Source organism: Marmota flaviventris, chromosome 5 (assembly GCF_047511675.1).
Source record: "Marmota flaviventris isolate mMarFla1 chromosome 5, mMarFla1.hap1, whole genome shotgun sequence".
Taxonomy (NCBI): Eukaryota; Metazoa; Chordata; class Mammalia; order Rodentia; family Sciuridae; genus Marmota; species Marmota flaviventris.
This window is the reverse complement of record NC_092502.1, coordinates 125,530,678-125,546,278: the sequence shown is the minus strand read 5'-3', so window position 1 is coordinate 125,546,278 and position 15,601 is coordinate 125,530,678. Positions and strand designations below refer to the sequence as shown.

The following is a 15,601-nucleotide window of genomic DNA, read 5'->3' as shown; positions in this document are numbered from 1 at the left end:
TAAAAGTATTTTTTTAAAAAAGAAAGAAAGAAACTGGACTATGGACAAGAACTAATCACATTATAGGAAGAGGAACTAGAGAAATATCTAGCAGTTGGCATCTTTCTGGGAACTACATTTGTTTATGAAATAATTAAATGTATCTAATCATAATGTCAATTTCATTTCCAAAGTCATTCATGTTTTTGTCCTAATAGGTTGAAACTTAGAAACATACCAGAATGTGAATGTGATATGTCAGCTCCCAACAACTCTTGGCCAGACTTCCACCAGTCTGTTGTTCTCTCTGCCCACCTCGGAACTTACCATATGTCCCCCTTTTCCTCACCAGCCCTTCTCAGCTGCTGCTGCTGCCCTCATCCCTTGCCCTCAATGTGACTAAAAGTATTGAGAGCGTAGAGAACAGGTGATGAATAAAGATAATAAAGACCATTCGTTCAGGTTCTTTTATTTTTGTCTCCTTGCATCTCAAAGGAACAAGATTGGCATTTGTCTATCCTGATTTCATTGTCAAAATAGTGATGAAATTAAAAAATATTAGAGAAGCATCATGTTGACATTTCTTCAAACACATGATGATAATTACACAGACATCACGTTAAAGTATTTTTATCATGAAATACTACAAGCAAACAAAAAATTAGGAGAAATAAGAAATGGCAATGTACCTACTATCCAGCTTTGTAAAACCTAAACACTTTTCCATGACTGTTTGATTTTCATAAGAAATAAAACTTCTTTAGAATTTTTTGAAAAAGCCTAATAATGAACAAACCTCTTCCTTACTTGAGGTCAGAACCAATTGAGAAATGACAAAGAATCAGAATAGGATTTGGCTGATATGTGAAATTCCCCCATACTGAACCCCAAAGAGCTTGCTTTACTCCCCAGCACCAGCTGAGAGCCTAACACCGGAAGCAGAAATTAAAACATTTTCTTTCTGTAGGCAGACCCACTTCCAAGAAAACAGGAGTAAGAGACGGCTGGACTACCCAGGCAGTTTCTCCTTCCAGCCTCATGAATCAGTTAAGTGTGCAAGGAGACTGGGTATAGAAATAGACCAGGAGTGTTACATACAGTGAAATTATTGTCCACATGGAAAGGAACATCAGGTGTGTGAAGCACCCATTTCCTCTACAAAAAATGTGAAGCCACATTTTATTTTAATCTCCTTTTGAAGCCTATTCCCCTCCTTCTTCTCCCCTCAGTTCAAAGGGTAACCTCTACCTTGAATTAAGATCCTTGTATATAACAAGTACTTGGTAACTAGGGCTGTGATTCTAAATTCAGAATATTTCCATTTAAGGGAACTATTGGCTGCAGTTGTTTGGGATATTGACTACAACATCTGTATTTACTTGCATTTGATAATGGAAAGAATGTAAAAGATGCCGCTACCAGATAGGAATAGATTTTGGATCCAAGGATGTTACTGCTCAACTAATGTTTTAAGTGCTAAAAGATCATCATGGTCTTAGCAACAATTATAGCTAAGAAAACAAAGTTTAGAGCTATCTCAAAACAGAAAAGAAAGCATCAAAAAGTTATCTCTTTTCTCTGAAAAGAAAACAAGCATCCTACTGACCCTTGCCTTCTGAAATGTTTCAACATTCCAAGCTACTGAGGCTTTGCTTCACTTCTCATAAACAAACCCCAATGTCCTTTAAAATACTTTCTGATTTATTTTCCAAATGCTTTCAGGTGAATAATAAATTACACTCATCCAGCTTACTTTTTTTTTCTCTCTTGATTCTCTGGACAAGTTTGAAGTTGAGCAGAGGTACCAAAAAGCTGTTGAATGAAGAGAATGTTTGGTAGTGAATGAGATAATGGAAAATTACAATAATAAGTTGCTAGGAAGGAAGACAAGCTACACAGTGTCATTTTAATTTAAATAATAGTGCATTATTAGGGACAGCACTGAGTCATACAGAAAAAAATAGCCTATTAAGCAGCATGGAAGAATCAATAATGGTGTCTCTCAGTATCTGGAATATGAAATTGCTTGTTAAAGCTAACAGGTGACTCTAGGGTGAGCTTATAAATGATGGCTTTGGTTGAGGTATACTGTCAGAGTTTTCACAGTATTTCCTCATGTTAGCATCAAAATTAATAAGTTAATTTATTCAGGTGAATGGCTGATCACATTTACATTAAGCCAGAAAGTATTTAGATAGATAAACTCTGTGAAAAAGAGAAATGTTACGGATCAAGATATAGCTAAGTGGTAGAGCACTTTCTTAACATGTGCAAGGTCCTAGGTTCCATTCTGAGTGCCCCCCCAAAAACAGAACTTTATGAAATATACTCCTGCTTCTAAATCATACAGCACATAAAAGAATGAGAGGTCTTGGAAAGCAAAATTTAGGGCCTATGGCAAAATAAAATGTGGGTAGACCTCATTTTTTGTGTTAATTGTGTCCTTAAAACCTTGCACACTAATTAAAACATTTTTGAAAATCTAGGCCTACTCCCTCTTGAAAGAATAATGTAGCTGAATCAGAATGCCAATAACTGTTTTCATATCTAAAAAATTACAACCAATTGATGTTTTTTACATGTCTGAATTTTTCTATTGAAGAATACCTATTATACTTTATGGGTGATACTAAATAGCAATAGGAATGATAACATTTTTAAAAAAGTTTTTAACTTTTACTCTTCAAATTTCAACAATCTAAATAAATGTTTTGAGGTAACATGCATATTTGAAAACAGTGTAGCTATTCTTTTTTTATTAGTTGCTCAAGACAATACAATGACATATCATACATTTGATTCAAATAGGGTATGAATTCTCATTTTTCCACGTGTACAGATTGCGGGATCACATTGGTTATACAGCCATATGTATACATACAGCAATCCTAGTGTCAGTTGTATTCTGCTGCCCTCCCTATCCCCCCTCCCCACCCCTCCCCTCCCATCACTATTGTCTACCCATTCTACTGTGACACTTATCTCTCTCTTTCTTTTTTTTTCTTCCCTTCCCCCTCACACCATCCTATATGTATTTTGTGAACCCATGAGGGTCTCCTTCCGTCTTCCGTGCAATTCTCCTTCACCCTCCCTTTCCCTCCATCCTCTTTTCCTTGTTTCATGTTAATTGTCTTCTCATGCTCTTCTTTCCTACTCTGTTTTGAGTCACCTCCCTTATATCAGAGAAGACATTCGGAATTTGTTTTCTAGGGATTGGCTAACTTCACTTAGCATAATTTGCTCTAGTGCCATCCATTTCCTTGCAAATGCCATGATTTTGTTATTTTTTAATGCTGAGTAATATTCCATTGTGTATAAACGCCACATTTTTTTAATCCATTCATCTGTTGAAGGGCATCTGGGTTGGTTCCACAGTCTAGCTATTGTGAATTGTGCTGCTATGAACATTGATGTAACTGTGTCCCTGTAGTATGCTCTTTTTTAGGTCTTTTGGGTATAGTCCGAGAAGGGGAATAGATGGGTCAAATGGTGGTTCCATTCCCAGCTTTCCAAGGAATCTCCATACTGCTTTCCAAATTGGCTGCACCAGTCTGCAGTCCCACCAGCAATGTACAAGTGTACCCTTTTCCCCACATCCTCGCCAGCACTTGTTGTTTGACTTCCTAATGGCTGCCAATCTTACTGGAGTGAGATGGTATCTTAGGGTGGTTTTGATTTGCATTTCTCTGACAGCTAGAGATGTTGAGCATTTTTTCATGTACTTGTTGATTGACTGTATGTCCTCCTCTGAGAAGTGTCTGTTCAGGTCCTTGACCCATTTGTTGATTGGGTTGTTTGGTTTTTTGTAGTGTAGCTATTCTTTTCCATTTGACTCTATTTTTTCTTTTGATTGCACTGAAGTATATTCTTACTTAATTTTAGCTACAATCTCTGAATTTTACATTAGGGAAAGAGAAAAATTTTTTGGCTCTTCCTCTACTATTTGGACATGAATTAACTGGATAATCTTTTTTTTTTTTCTTTACATTTTTGAGATGCCACTGGTTCTATCTTAAGGTCAAATCTTACCCAGATATTGATCTGCACTTTGTTTATTGATGCATTAGAAGAAGGAAACTGAATGCAAGACTGTACCTTTATTAACCAAGACTGTACCTTCATTAACCATTATTCTTTTTAGTAAATTTTAGTGACTTACATAGAATTTCTTCTCAAGGAGATATATGTGCCAGCAATACTTGCCAGTCCTGTGGTTATTTTTGTTAATAGGCACAACAGGTAGCCTCATGGGTCAGAAAAGTCAAGAGACATATGTAGGTTAATAAAATGATTTTCAATCTTCTAATTTCCATTGGAGTTATTAAACATATATAAAAACAAACAAGATGTGGGTAGCTCATTGGCCCTGGTGAAATAATGGAAGTATTTTGAAACCATATTTCCCATTAACCCACACACTTGGACATGTGTATGTCTTCCAAAAGCTCACCAAAAGCTCATCCAGAAAAATTATCCTATTAATTAATTGGTGAGGAGAATCAATAGTGGAATTTGTTAGTGTCTGGAATTTGAAATTGTCAGTTAAGCATATTAGGTATATTGAAAATAATTTATTTTACAATGCATACTACCTCTTTTCTTTCCTGACCCTTGAAAGTACCTGTTGTATGTATTAAAAATAAACACTGGAAGTGCCTTACTGTCTCATTCATATACACCACTGAGAAGACATTATATGTAAGTTAATAAAATCCATTGAAGATACCACTAACAAGTACAGCTGTTCGTCAAGTTCTGATATATCCCAAGACAGCAAGTCTCATATTTCTGGGTAAATATTTCAAGATGACGCCATCCTGCTTTGTTTTGAAGTGTAATACGCCTTTCCATATGCAGTGCTCCACACTGCACAGTCACAGAAATTAGTGATTTCAGCTCTAAAGATGCCAAAGCAGCTAGAGAACAGAGTCCTGTGCTCATGTTGCTTGCACAAACACACGGGTTGTATTCCCACAGTGGGATCCAGGGACCCCTGAGGTTCTGCAGCTTTTTTATCCTGTAAAACACAGAACCAGAACATGATGCTGACAGGGTGGAGTGGGTTGGGTTCTGAGACTGATTAAGAATTTCCAAGATTCAGAGTGGGGACAGTCTGAAAGGAGCCGGCAAAGCATGTAATTATTTGTGGTGGGAGGATATGGGGCTATGAGCAGATGTCTGTAGATACTACAAAGAAAATAAACACTATGGAAGAACAAACGTATGTCAAAATTTTCAAGGGGGATTTTTAACAAAGGATGTTTGGGAAACATTCTGGTGGAGTTCAGTAATCTGGGTAGCACTTATGAAAGGAGACATAGTTTTTACGGCCAAAATGACCTTTATACTAAAAGTTCTTATTTTCTATTTGTTCCATTCTGTTCCATACAACAAACTTGTTTTAAATACCTACCATGTGCCAGAATTATGCTTCCTTGCCTTCTTCTCACTGGTCATGTACAGATAAACATAGGTACACAGCTTCACTTTGAAGTTCAAAAACCAGTTTGCGACAATACCATCTTGAACACACCCGTATGTGGCCTGAAGTTCAGATACAATTTGTAGTAACTTGAGACTCACAGAACTTCAGAACTAAAATTCAAAGCTTACAAAAATTTACCTACTACAGAGAACTAAAGTTAAAAAGCAGCCTCCTAGGAAGAAACTTGAAAATCAATCTCATGACTACCCAGTCACTTGAATGGCATTTCTGGTTGCTGATGGAAGTGGATATCTTGTTGACATATTTCATCATTTCTGATGAAAGAACTCTGATTGTCAATGTTTATTGAGCCAGATTTTTTTCTACCTTTCACTGTTATCAGGAAGCTCCATTTATTGAGGAAGATACAAAGTTGGATATATTATTTTTTACAGCAAATATAAATTTCCTAAACTTATATTATATTATAAACTTATATTATAGAGTATGAGGACATATGGAAAAACTTTTGTTTATTCTATACTCTTTGGCATATTATTGTCTTTTTTCTCATGTCTCTACCACTAGACATCTTCTTAAGATTGAAATGCTATGAAAATGATCATCTCAGATTTCAAATCAACTAGAATATGCAATTCTATAGCCTTTTTGGACAGATCCAGTTATACTCACCATCAAATTTTATATCTATAGTAACATTATAACCCCCAAATTAAGATCCACTTAACCTAATAAGAGTAATTAAACTAATTAAGATTTCAGATTCATAATAGGAATAGTCTAATGATGTCATATTTTTCAAGGTAGGGGAAAGGGCTTTCAATTTTAACCAGTTTCATCACTAAAATACTTTTCTTCCAATCCCATACATTGCCACAAAGCTGAATCAATATTTTTCTGTATCTAAAGAGAAAAAAAGGGAAATTTGGAGTCCTAGAAAATACATGATATATCCATCGAATGACAAATTATAGTGAGCATGTATGACCTCAGGAGTTTATGTGCATTCTAGCAGAGCAAATACCAGGCATGTCAGCACAAGTGTTAAAAGCTGCCCAGGAGGTACAAGTACTCATATGTGGGAAGATTAGGGGGGTCCACAGCTCTGCACCACAGAAAGCCTACTGCCCAGGTGTGCTTTCTCATTCTCAGGTGGCCAAGGACTGTGACTTGTTTGATAAGGCCTGAATACACTAGAAGGAGTCACTGCAGGGTTGCCCTGTATTTGGAGGAGACTTGCAATTCTTGAACCAGGTTAGATGAGAGTAGATTGTCATTGGAGTTCAGAGTCAGCTTGTCGCTCACTGGCTCAGATCCTGAATGGTATCATAAATATACACTTCATCTTGAGGAACTGAGTTGAAAGTCTAAGGAATCTAGGATGAGTGATGTAAGGATGTGTGTTACCTCTGCTCCTCCTCCATGGCTAGCTCTTCTAATTAGAAGGCCTGTCATCTTTTTCTTTACCTATGTCATTGCAGCCAGGTTGAGAAACAGGGAATCTGCTATGGAAATGAGTCAATGAATTCTCTGTGCTTTACCCATTGATATAGCACATTTATATCACTATTCAACACACAAAATAGTCATCACAATGAGGGAAGCATCTTCTGAAAGAAATCTCCTCCTCTGCCAGATAGTAAATTAGCTATGTGGATTCTACCTAAGGAGTTGATTGACTCATTTATTAGGCATTCTCTGTTGCTGCATGCGTAATTTGTGTTTCATACAGTAACCAATGCCTGGGAGATATTTGTTGGCTAGGTTTAAGTATGATAAACTGAGGCTTGTAGAAGTTAAGTCACTTGCTATTTTTTTTTCCAGATAGGATACAAGCTCTGTGGAAGCAGGGGGATTGTCTCTTTATAACTGTATTTCCAGGATCTGGCATATATCTAATCAGAGTAAAGACTTGGTTGTATTCATGGTATAGCTGGTTCATATATCTCCAAAGATCACGATTTTTCTATATCGTCAAGGAATTTACTCTAAAATCTATCAATTCACTCTTAAAAAAAATACCTTTATTTTATTTATTTTTATGTGATGCTGAGGACCGAATCCAGGGCTTCGCATGTGGTACGTGAGTGCTCTACTGCTAAGCCACAACCCCAGCCCCATCAATTCACTCTTCAAATGCAATTATTATTATCTCCTATCTGAATCTTATATCATCATTTCACTATATTAAAATAATAAAGTAAAATTAATTGCATAACTTCTATTTCTAGATTGGATAAACATGCACAAGCAGATATTGAAATAAAGCAAAAGCATTTTAATACAGCTCCCTTGTCATCATTTATCTGATACTCTCTTGCATTGGGCTTAAAATTTACAATGTACAGAGTTCCATTAACTAGTAAATATTTCCATCCGAATATTATTAGAGCAAGAATCCTGGGACAACTCCTCAAGTACAGATTTTGTTCTTCAAAGAGACAATCAAGCAGGCTACAGTGACTCTTGTTGGATCAGGGATGTGAGGAGTTAAGGAGAACTTCCTTCCACTGGAGTCAACAGAGATGCTCAGATTCTGCCACCTTCATTCAGCTTTTTTTGTCTGGCCTAGCTTCAAATATTCCAAAATCTTATGAGCCATCATGGGCTATTTGAGCATTATTTTGAGATAAAATACCTCCTTAATTTAACCAACTCAATAGCACTTCAGTTAGAGAAAGTCCATGGTTTGACCTCAGAAGACCAATTGGTGAAGTCCTGCCTCTGTTGCCAATGCAGCCTGGCCTTGGACAAATCACTCAACCTACTTGAACTTCTATTCCTAACCTCCACAGGTTATTGAATTGCTCACTACTATTATTTATATGGAAATGTTTTTAAGCAAGGAAACACCTTGGAACTGTAGGTTATGTTCTGCCTTTCTTTCTCCTACTTATTTGTCTTACATATCAAATTTCATTCTGGGGGGAAAAGATTGTATAAAATAATTTATTTTACATAGGAACTCTTTAACATCCACAATCATATCTTCTTCTTCTCTTTTAATCCTCTTATAACCTTATTTGAACAGGAGCAAGTATTTTAATTTCTTTTTGCCTAAATGTATGTTTTAACTGAAACCCTCAAGAAGCTTTAGCTGAGCTCTGTAGCCATAACTTCTTAGCCAACTCATTCCCCAAATCCTCCCCAGCCTATCACCAGTGAAGAAAAGCCTCCTCCTCAAATTTGCCTCGGAAAAGATGGAATTACATAGACGCATCCCAATTCATTACATGTACCTCTCTTCTAAATCCCGCGTCTTGTCACCTTTCCCTAGCACTTTCCAGTTTTAAGGACAAGATATAAAGACTGACTCAATGTGAATGGTGATTAATGCTTTGGACTTTGGAATCCTGTGGAAATGTGGGAAAATTTCTTGGTTTTCTTGAGCTTTCTTCTTCTCATCCATATAATGATGAAAATAATTGTTTTTGATTGTAGGATTGTTGGAAAATTTAATGGGATGAATAAAGAATACCACATAAGTTACACAATACAGTTGTTGTTATTCTTAAGGAGAAAACTTCTCTTGATGATACATGTAAAATCAGAATATACTTTTGATATCTGATAATTGTCTGTTTTATTTTCCATCATTTTCAATAAATATTCAATAGGTATTGAAAATGTAGCTATTTTCCCTATGTAGCTCCTTAAAACACACCAGTCTGTTTTGGTTTTGGTTTTTGGTTTTTTGCTTTGGTTGAGAATAAATATGATTTTGCTTTATTTCTGGTACATAAAGTTCTAAGTTCCCAAATGAACGTTGAACTCAAAGTTATGAGAAGCTGATTTTACTGTTTACTCACTCCTTTAAATCAAAAGAACAAGATGTAAACTATTTTTTAATGTCATCTCCTGTGCTTCAGGCTCCTTGGTGCCTCAGAAAACATGAAAGAGACTGATTTACAATCACTTCAGGCAAATGGCCTGTAGAATTCTAAGGACAGGAAATTTTTAAAAAGTGCAGCAAACACCCCCAGACATTCCATACAACATGTAGTATAAACAGGCCCCAAAAGGAAACCACAAGCTCTTGGTCTTACACTAAGGAAGTAACAAGAATGGGCTTTGGGAGAGCATTTACTAAAGGTAAGGATGCTTTGGAAAAATACTTTCACAAGGTGAAGTGGACCCTAAGTTAGGAGAACTCTGTCCCCCTTTTGCCTAAATCCTGTTGAGCACCTTCAATTTAGGTAAATTTCATTACCTGCATGGAAATTGTGGGGGAAAAAAGAAGTAACGTGTTATAGACCTGTGCTTCTCAGACTCCAATAGGAATATGGTTCCCCAGGGATCTTGTTGGGGAAGAGATGCTGATTGAGGCAGTCTGGGTGGGGCCTGAGATTCTACAGTCCTTGCAAGCTCCTAGACAAGGCAGACACTACTGATCTGTGGTCCTTAGTTGGGGTTCAGTCACCTTCTTTAACAAAATAATTGGTGATGGTGTTCTGATCTTTATGTGTTAAATGCTTGTTTTCTGATGAGGGCGATTTTGGCAATAGAGCAATTTTCCGTGTCCTAAAGACATTTTTGACTGTGACAACTCAGGCAGTGATACTGGCATCATGTGCATAGGGACCAGAGATACTGCTAAACACCCCTCAACCCAGGATGAACCCCTCTTGACAAAGAATTTTCTGACCCCTAGTGTCAATAGTGTCAAAATGGAGTGACCCTGCTGTAGAAATCCTATTTTGTATGTTTCTCATATAAAAAATGTGTTGAGATTGTTCAAAAAATTAATAAATATAACCTGTGAGCATATACTGTTTAGCTTGGAATAGAGAGTATGTGGTGTTTAAAACAAACTTCAAATATATGAAAGATAATTATACAGAAGACAGTAACCAGCTGTTCTTCATTACTCTGGAAGAATGAGCAGGAAATGTACATAAAAGGACGTGTGCTATTCGTCCACTCATTTTCCTTTTCTTCACACCAGCCAGGCAAATCTCTTCATGATCTTGCAACCATATTTGTCCTGTCCTGTGTCTTGCTACTTGCAGAGACCCTCTCAAATCATCGATATGTATTTTTTTTCCAACTGCCAAATCTCATCTGTCTCTCCCCTTAAAAATCTATTTGAAAAGTATTCTTTAACTAGGATGGAATTGCAGCCAGTTCATCTCCAACTACAGTGGGAACGCTGTCTCCTTCAGCAGGTTATCTTTCAGTCTACAAGTATGTTATTGCCTGTCTGTACAGAGAACTGTGCTAGATTTGTAAAATCGTTTCTGCTTTTAAGAACAATTCAATCTAGGAAAGAAACTCACTTAGATAACTACAGTGTAGACAGTATTTAACAGCTACTTCTCAGAGTTTTCTTTAAAAAAAAGAAAAGAAAAGGTTTGAGTAGTTAGAAAAAAGATTACTTCTAAATAGAGGAGATCAAGGAATACTTTATAAATAGATCTACGCAATGTTAAATATCTTTTTTTGTTCATTTCCTTGAAGAATAAATTTTTTCTAGGTTAACTCAGAATCCTGTGCATCACATAATCACTTATTATTGTTACAAAAATTTGAAGATTAGAAATTAGAATAGTCTAGATTTAGACTGTATTTATGGGGAAGTTTATAGTAAGGGTTATAAGATTGGAGTGACTAAATCCACTCAGAATCTGTAAGACTGTGAGAGAGAATATTTCAGAATCCCTGTGGCTGTATGGTTTTGACAAAGGAAACTGAATTTTTACCTCCAAATATATCCTTTGATGTGCTGTGATTTATAAGGCAGTGTGCTTTTTGCAAAGAGTTCTTAGTTATAACCAGGAGGGGAATACTTGGGAAATTTTTGAGTACACATTATAAACCAGCACCCAATGAGGAATTTGGCATCATCAATTTGTGTATACGATTCCAGAACCCCTTTAGGAGACAGTCTCATTTATTAAAGGATTTCCCACTACCTAGACTACAAGGAAATTGAGGAGAATTATTTCTCATTGAATATATAGAAGGTGCCAGGCATTGAGTAAACTTTTGTATATATCATCCAACTCAATCCGGACAGCCACTTGTGAGGTTATGAGCAGCAACATTATAAGGAGGTGTCAGCCGTCAGCCTTCCTGCTTCAACATGATATCTTTCAATCTACAATGTGCAAGCTTCTACCCACACCTTGATTAAGGAAGGGAAACAACACATCTCAGGCCTATGTGGGAAGCTATCCCTTGATGGATACAGACAGCTTGCCTTTCCTTTTAGAAGCAGCAAGGAGAAATCTTCTTCCTGTGAGGCTTTAAGTCAACTATTCTGTGGTTGAATAGTTGAACAGGGAAATGAGGCTGTGTGTAGTTCACCAGTGGCTGAGATTCTCTGTCAGGCTCACTACTGGAAAATTATCTGCAACTGCACTAATCATTCTGAGTTTCTGAGACTATCCAACACATTTTTAAAATTATTATCTCTGGAAATGGTACAGATACTAAATTGCTCTGGAATTTTGTCTGCATGTTAATACTTGTCTTTTTTAAAGACATTGTATTGATTTTTAGTTGGTAATACAGTTAAAATCAGGATCTTCCTCGAAGTTCTCATTCTTTGAGCTTCCCTGGTCTTTTTTAATAAGAAAACAGCCTTCAGTGGTAACCTCAAGAATGCCTTCCATAATTCAAAACACGATGAGATCTTAGCTAACGTTGTGTAACTTGACTTTGTTTTCCCTCTTAAAGTTGTTCTAGGCTTCTGCGTATCATTCAATGTTGATGTGAAAAATGCAATGAATTTCAGTGGCCCCGTGGAAGATATGTTTGGATACACAGTTCAACAATATGAAAATGAAGAAGGAAAATGGTAAGCCAGTGGATTTTGTTATTGTTGTTTAGTTATTTTACAAGGTAATAGAAAATATTAATTGGTACAGTTTTTTTTTTAATGAATGAGAGTTAACAGAATGAATCATTAATGCTAGAAAATGCAATCTGACCATTTGGTAACAGAAAGTGATTTAAAGTAAAAGAAAGAAAATTCCTTGGCTGTGTTAGAGGAAGTGGTTAGTGATTTCTGTTGAATCCTGAATTGACCTCAAGGAGGGTCCTTATCCAAAACAATCATTATTTAGTAGTCATGTTTTTTGGTAAAAGTTTCTTAATTGTTCTCATTTTAGAATAACTTGAATACACTTGATGGAAATTTAGTAGGAAGGATTGAAAGAAGATGAGATGATGCCCTGAAAGGTTTAATTACACTTCCATATTTGGGAGCTTATATCTTTGGTGCTTAACTGATCTACTATGTTTGGTCCATTATTTATAATGAACCTTATTGGATTTCTGTTATACCCTTCAAACCTGTTAATATTTGGTTAAGTTAATTTTAGGTCAGATTTTTTAGGCATTTTAAGTTATTAAAGTTTATGTCAAGCGAATAATTAGAATTCATTTATTTTGTTTTGTAGTAAAGGTGATTTCTAAAAGTGAATATTGTAGAAAAATGATCAGGAGTTAAATTTCACTTCAGTCTAATAACTTAAACAAGCTCATTTTTCCAGCAACCACAATAATAAACAGAAAGAACTTCATATCTGCTTGGATAACAGTGAATTTTGGCCCTCAGTAATTATTTCACAGAAGAATAGATATATCTTGCTTCATCTTTTAGACTTGGTTAATAATATTCCCCCAAAGACTATCAAGGGTAATGATTTGAGTTCTCATATTTTCTAAGGATAAATATTATATGCTAGGTATACACTAGATTTTGGGAAAGCACTTAATTCTTCAACTCTTCTAACAAGTATCCCAGATAAGAAATCTAATAGGTCTGGAGTAGTGGCTCAGCAGTAAAGTGCATGCCTAGCATATGCAAAGTGCTGGGTTCAATCCTCAGCACCACATAAAAATAAATAAATAAGTAAAATAAAGGTATTGTGCCCAACTACAACTAAAAAAAAAAAAAAACAAAGAAAAGAAAGAAATCTAATAATATGATGGGTTTTTAAATCCTCCATCCATCTATCCTATACTCTTCACTTCCATCACCCCCCACCAAGTTTTTAAGGCTAAACAGGTAAAATATTGTTTTAGACACTAGACACCAATTTTATTCTTTTATAATTACACTTGCAGTTCAGAGAGGTTCATTTGTGGGAGAATAATGGTGAATAGATGACAAGTCAGGTTTCTCTGTGTGCATAGTAACAATAAACTGCAGTGAGTTTTTCTTTAAAAATGTAAAGTTTACATAACGCTTATGAAATTAATTTTCATTAATTACTAATAGATACATAAATTTTAAAGAGGAATATAGGAAATAGCAAACTCTAGAGAGTAAAACCACCTACTTAAAATGAAGCATCTTTTTAAAGGATGGTCAAATATTGTTAAAATACTTTATGAAATTCTCTTCTTTATTATTTTATTTTATATTTTGTCCTATTTTATTTTTATTTCAGATGCTTTTATTAGCACATTATAGTTATACATAATAATGGTGTTTGTTGTGACGTAATCACGCATGCACGGAGTATAAATGCTCCACCTCAGCCCCTAGTACTTCCTCATTTTTCCCTTCCCACCTCCCGCTTCCTTTTTCCTTTTCTCTACTCTATTAGTCTTCCTTCTATTTATTTATTGTTTTTTTTAAATTGGTGCTTTATATATACATGAAGGTGGAATTCACTGTGGTATATTCATATATAATTTGGACAATTTCATTCCATTTTATTTTATTTCTCACATAAAAGAAAAACCTGTTTCTTCTCCCATCTAGTCCTATATGTTAGTCTGCATTGTATGACATCCCTTTGACCAAAATACCTGACAAGAACAACTGAGAGGAGAAAAGTTTTATTTGGGGCTCATGGTTTCAGAGATTCAGTCCATGGTCAGTTGACTCAGTTGCTCTGAGCCTGAGATGAGGCAGAACATCATGGTGGAAGGACATGGCAGAGGAGAGCTGCTTAGCTCCTGGCAGCCAGGAAAGAGAAAGAGTGAGGGAGAGGGAGAGAGAAAGGGAGAGGGAGAGGGAGAGAGAGAGGGACAGAGAGAGGGGGACAGAGAGAGAGAGAGAGAAAGACAGATGGAAAGACAGAGAGACAGATGGAAAGACGGAAAGACAGAGAGAAAGAGAAACTCCAGGAAAAAATAAAATCCCCAGTGGTATACCCAGTGGCCTACTTCCTCTAGTCATGCCCCACCTGCCTACAGTTACTACCCACTAATTGATTTAAATCACAAATCCACCAAATTACAAATCCCCTGACTAGGTTACAGCTCTCATAATCTAATTACTTTACCTCCAGACATTCCTGCCCTGCCTAACATGAGGTGGACCATCATGTCCTCTCTTTATTATTCAAATCATAATAATGTCCTATCTCTCTGCTTTTAGAGCAGTTCAGCATCAGAAGTCCTTAATTATCTAAATGGACTGTAATAGAGTTTAAAAAAAAATCATATTTCCTCAGTGCCACTATTTGATCTTTTCTTTCTGTATCTCACACTTTAATATATATCTTATTGTAAGGTTTACACTAAGTTCTCTACTCCCTTTATTTCAAGGCATCAGAAGGTCATAGAATGGGAAAAAGAAAAATCTAGCCTGAATGAGACCTTGATGTCAAGACAAATTATTTTTCCAAATTTGTCCTATCTTTGGAGAGGTGAAGATGTAGTTGAGAAAAAGGAAAGACCATTGGGTGTTGGTGGGAAGGGAATCAAAAGAAAGAATAGATGGGCCAGTAAGAATACGTTGTGAAAATATGTTGCTAATAATGTAAATATACACTGAATTTACCTTTAGGCGGACCATTCAGAATTCTATATACATTTGTAAGATAATGTTAATAATAAGGCCTTTTTGAGATCAGAGACCATGACTCATAAATCTTGTCTCATTCATTAAATCTAATTTAGTTATCTCTGTGAATGTTTTTTAGTGTACTGGAATTTTTTTTCTTTTGTCATAGCATGCATGTGGGTCAATCAATCCACAAGTATTAATGTGATACACCATATGTGTCTGTATCATGCTAAATTTATGGGAAATATCAGCATGAGACTACTATAAAAACTAGTAGGTCACATATATGAAATAATTAGGAATAAATTATCTACCAAGCAATCTGGAATAGATAAACTTAATTGCCATTCAAAAATAGATGATGTTGAGCTGAGTCTCAAAAAATGAGTTACCTATCAATATGAGAACAAGAAATATCACTTTAAGCA

General features: G+C 35.8%; 1 protein-coding gene across 1 annotated transcript in view; it reads left to right on the top strand.

The window, feature by feature from the left end:
* Positions 1-15,601, top strand: part of Itga1 (integrin subunit alpha 1) — a 165,586-nt gene that overhangs the window by 42,883 nt on the left and 107,102 nt on the right. Inside the window, exon 2 of the mRNA XM_071612608.1 lies at positions 12,104-12,224. Coding sequence (XP_071468709.1) covers positions 12,104-12,224 — 121 coding nt within the window. The remainder of the gene's footprint in view (positions 1-12,103; positions 12,225-15,601) is intronic.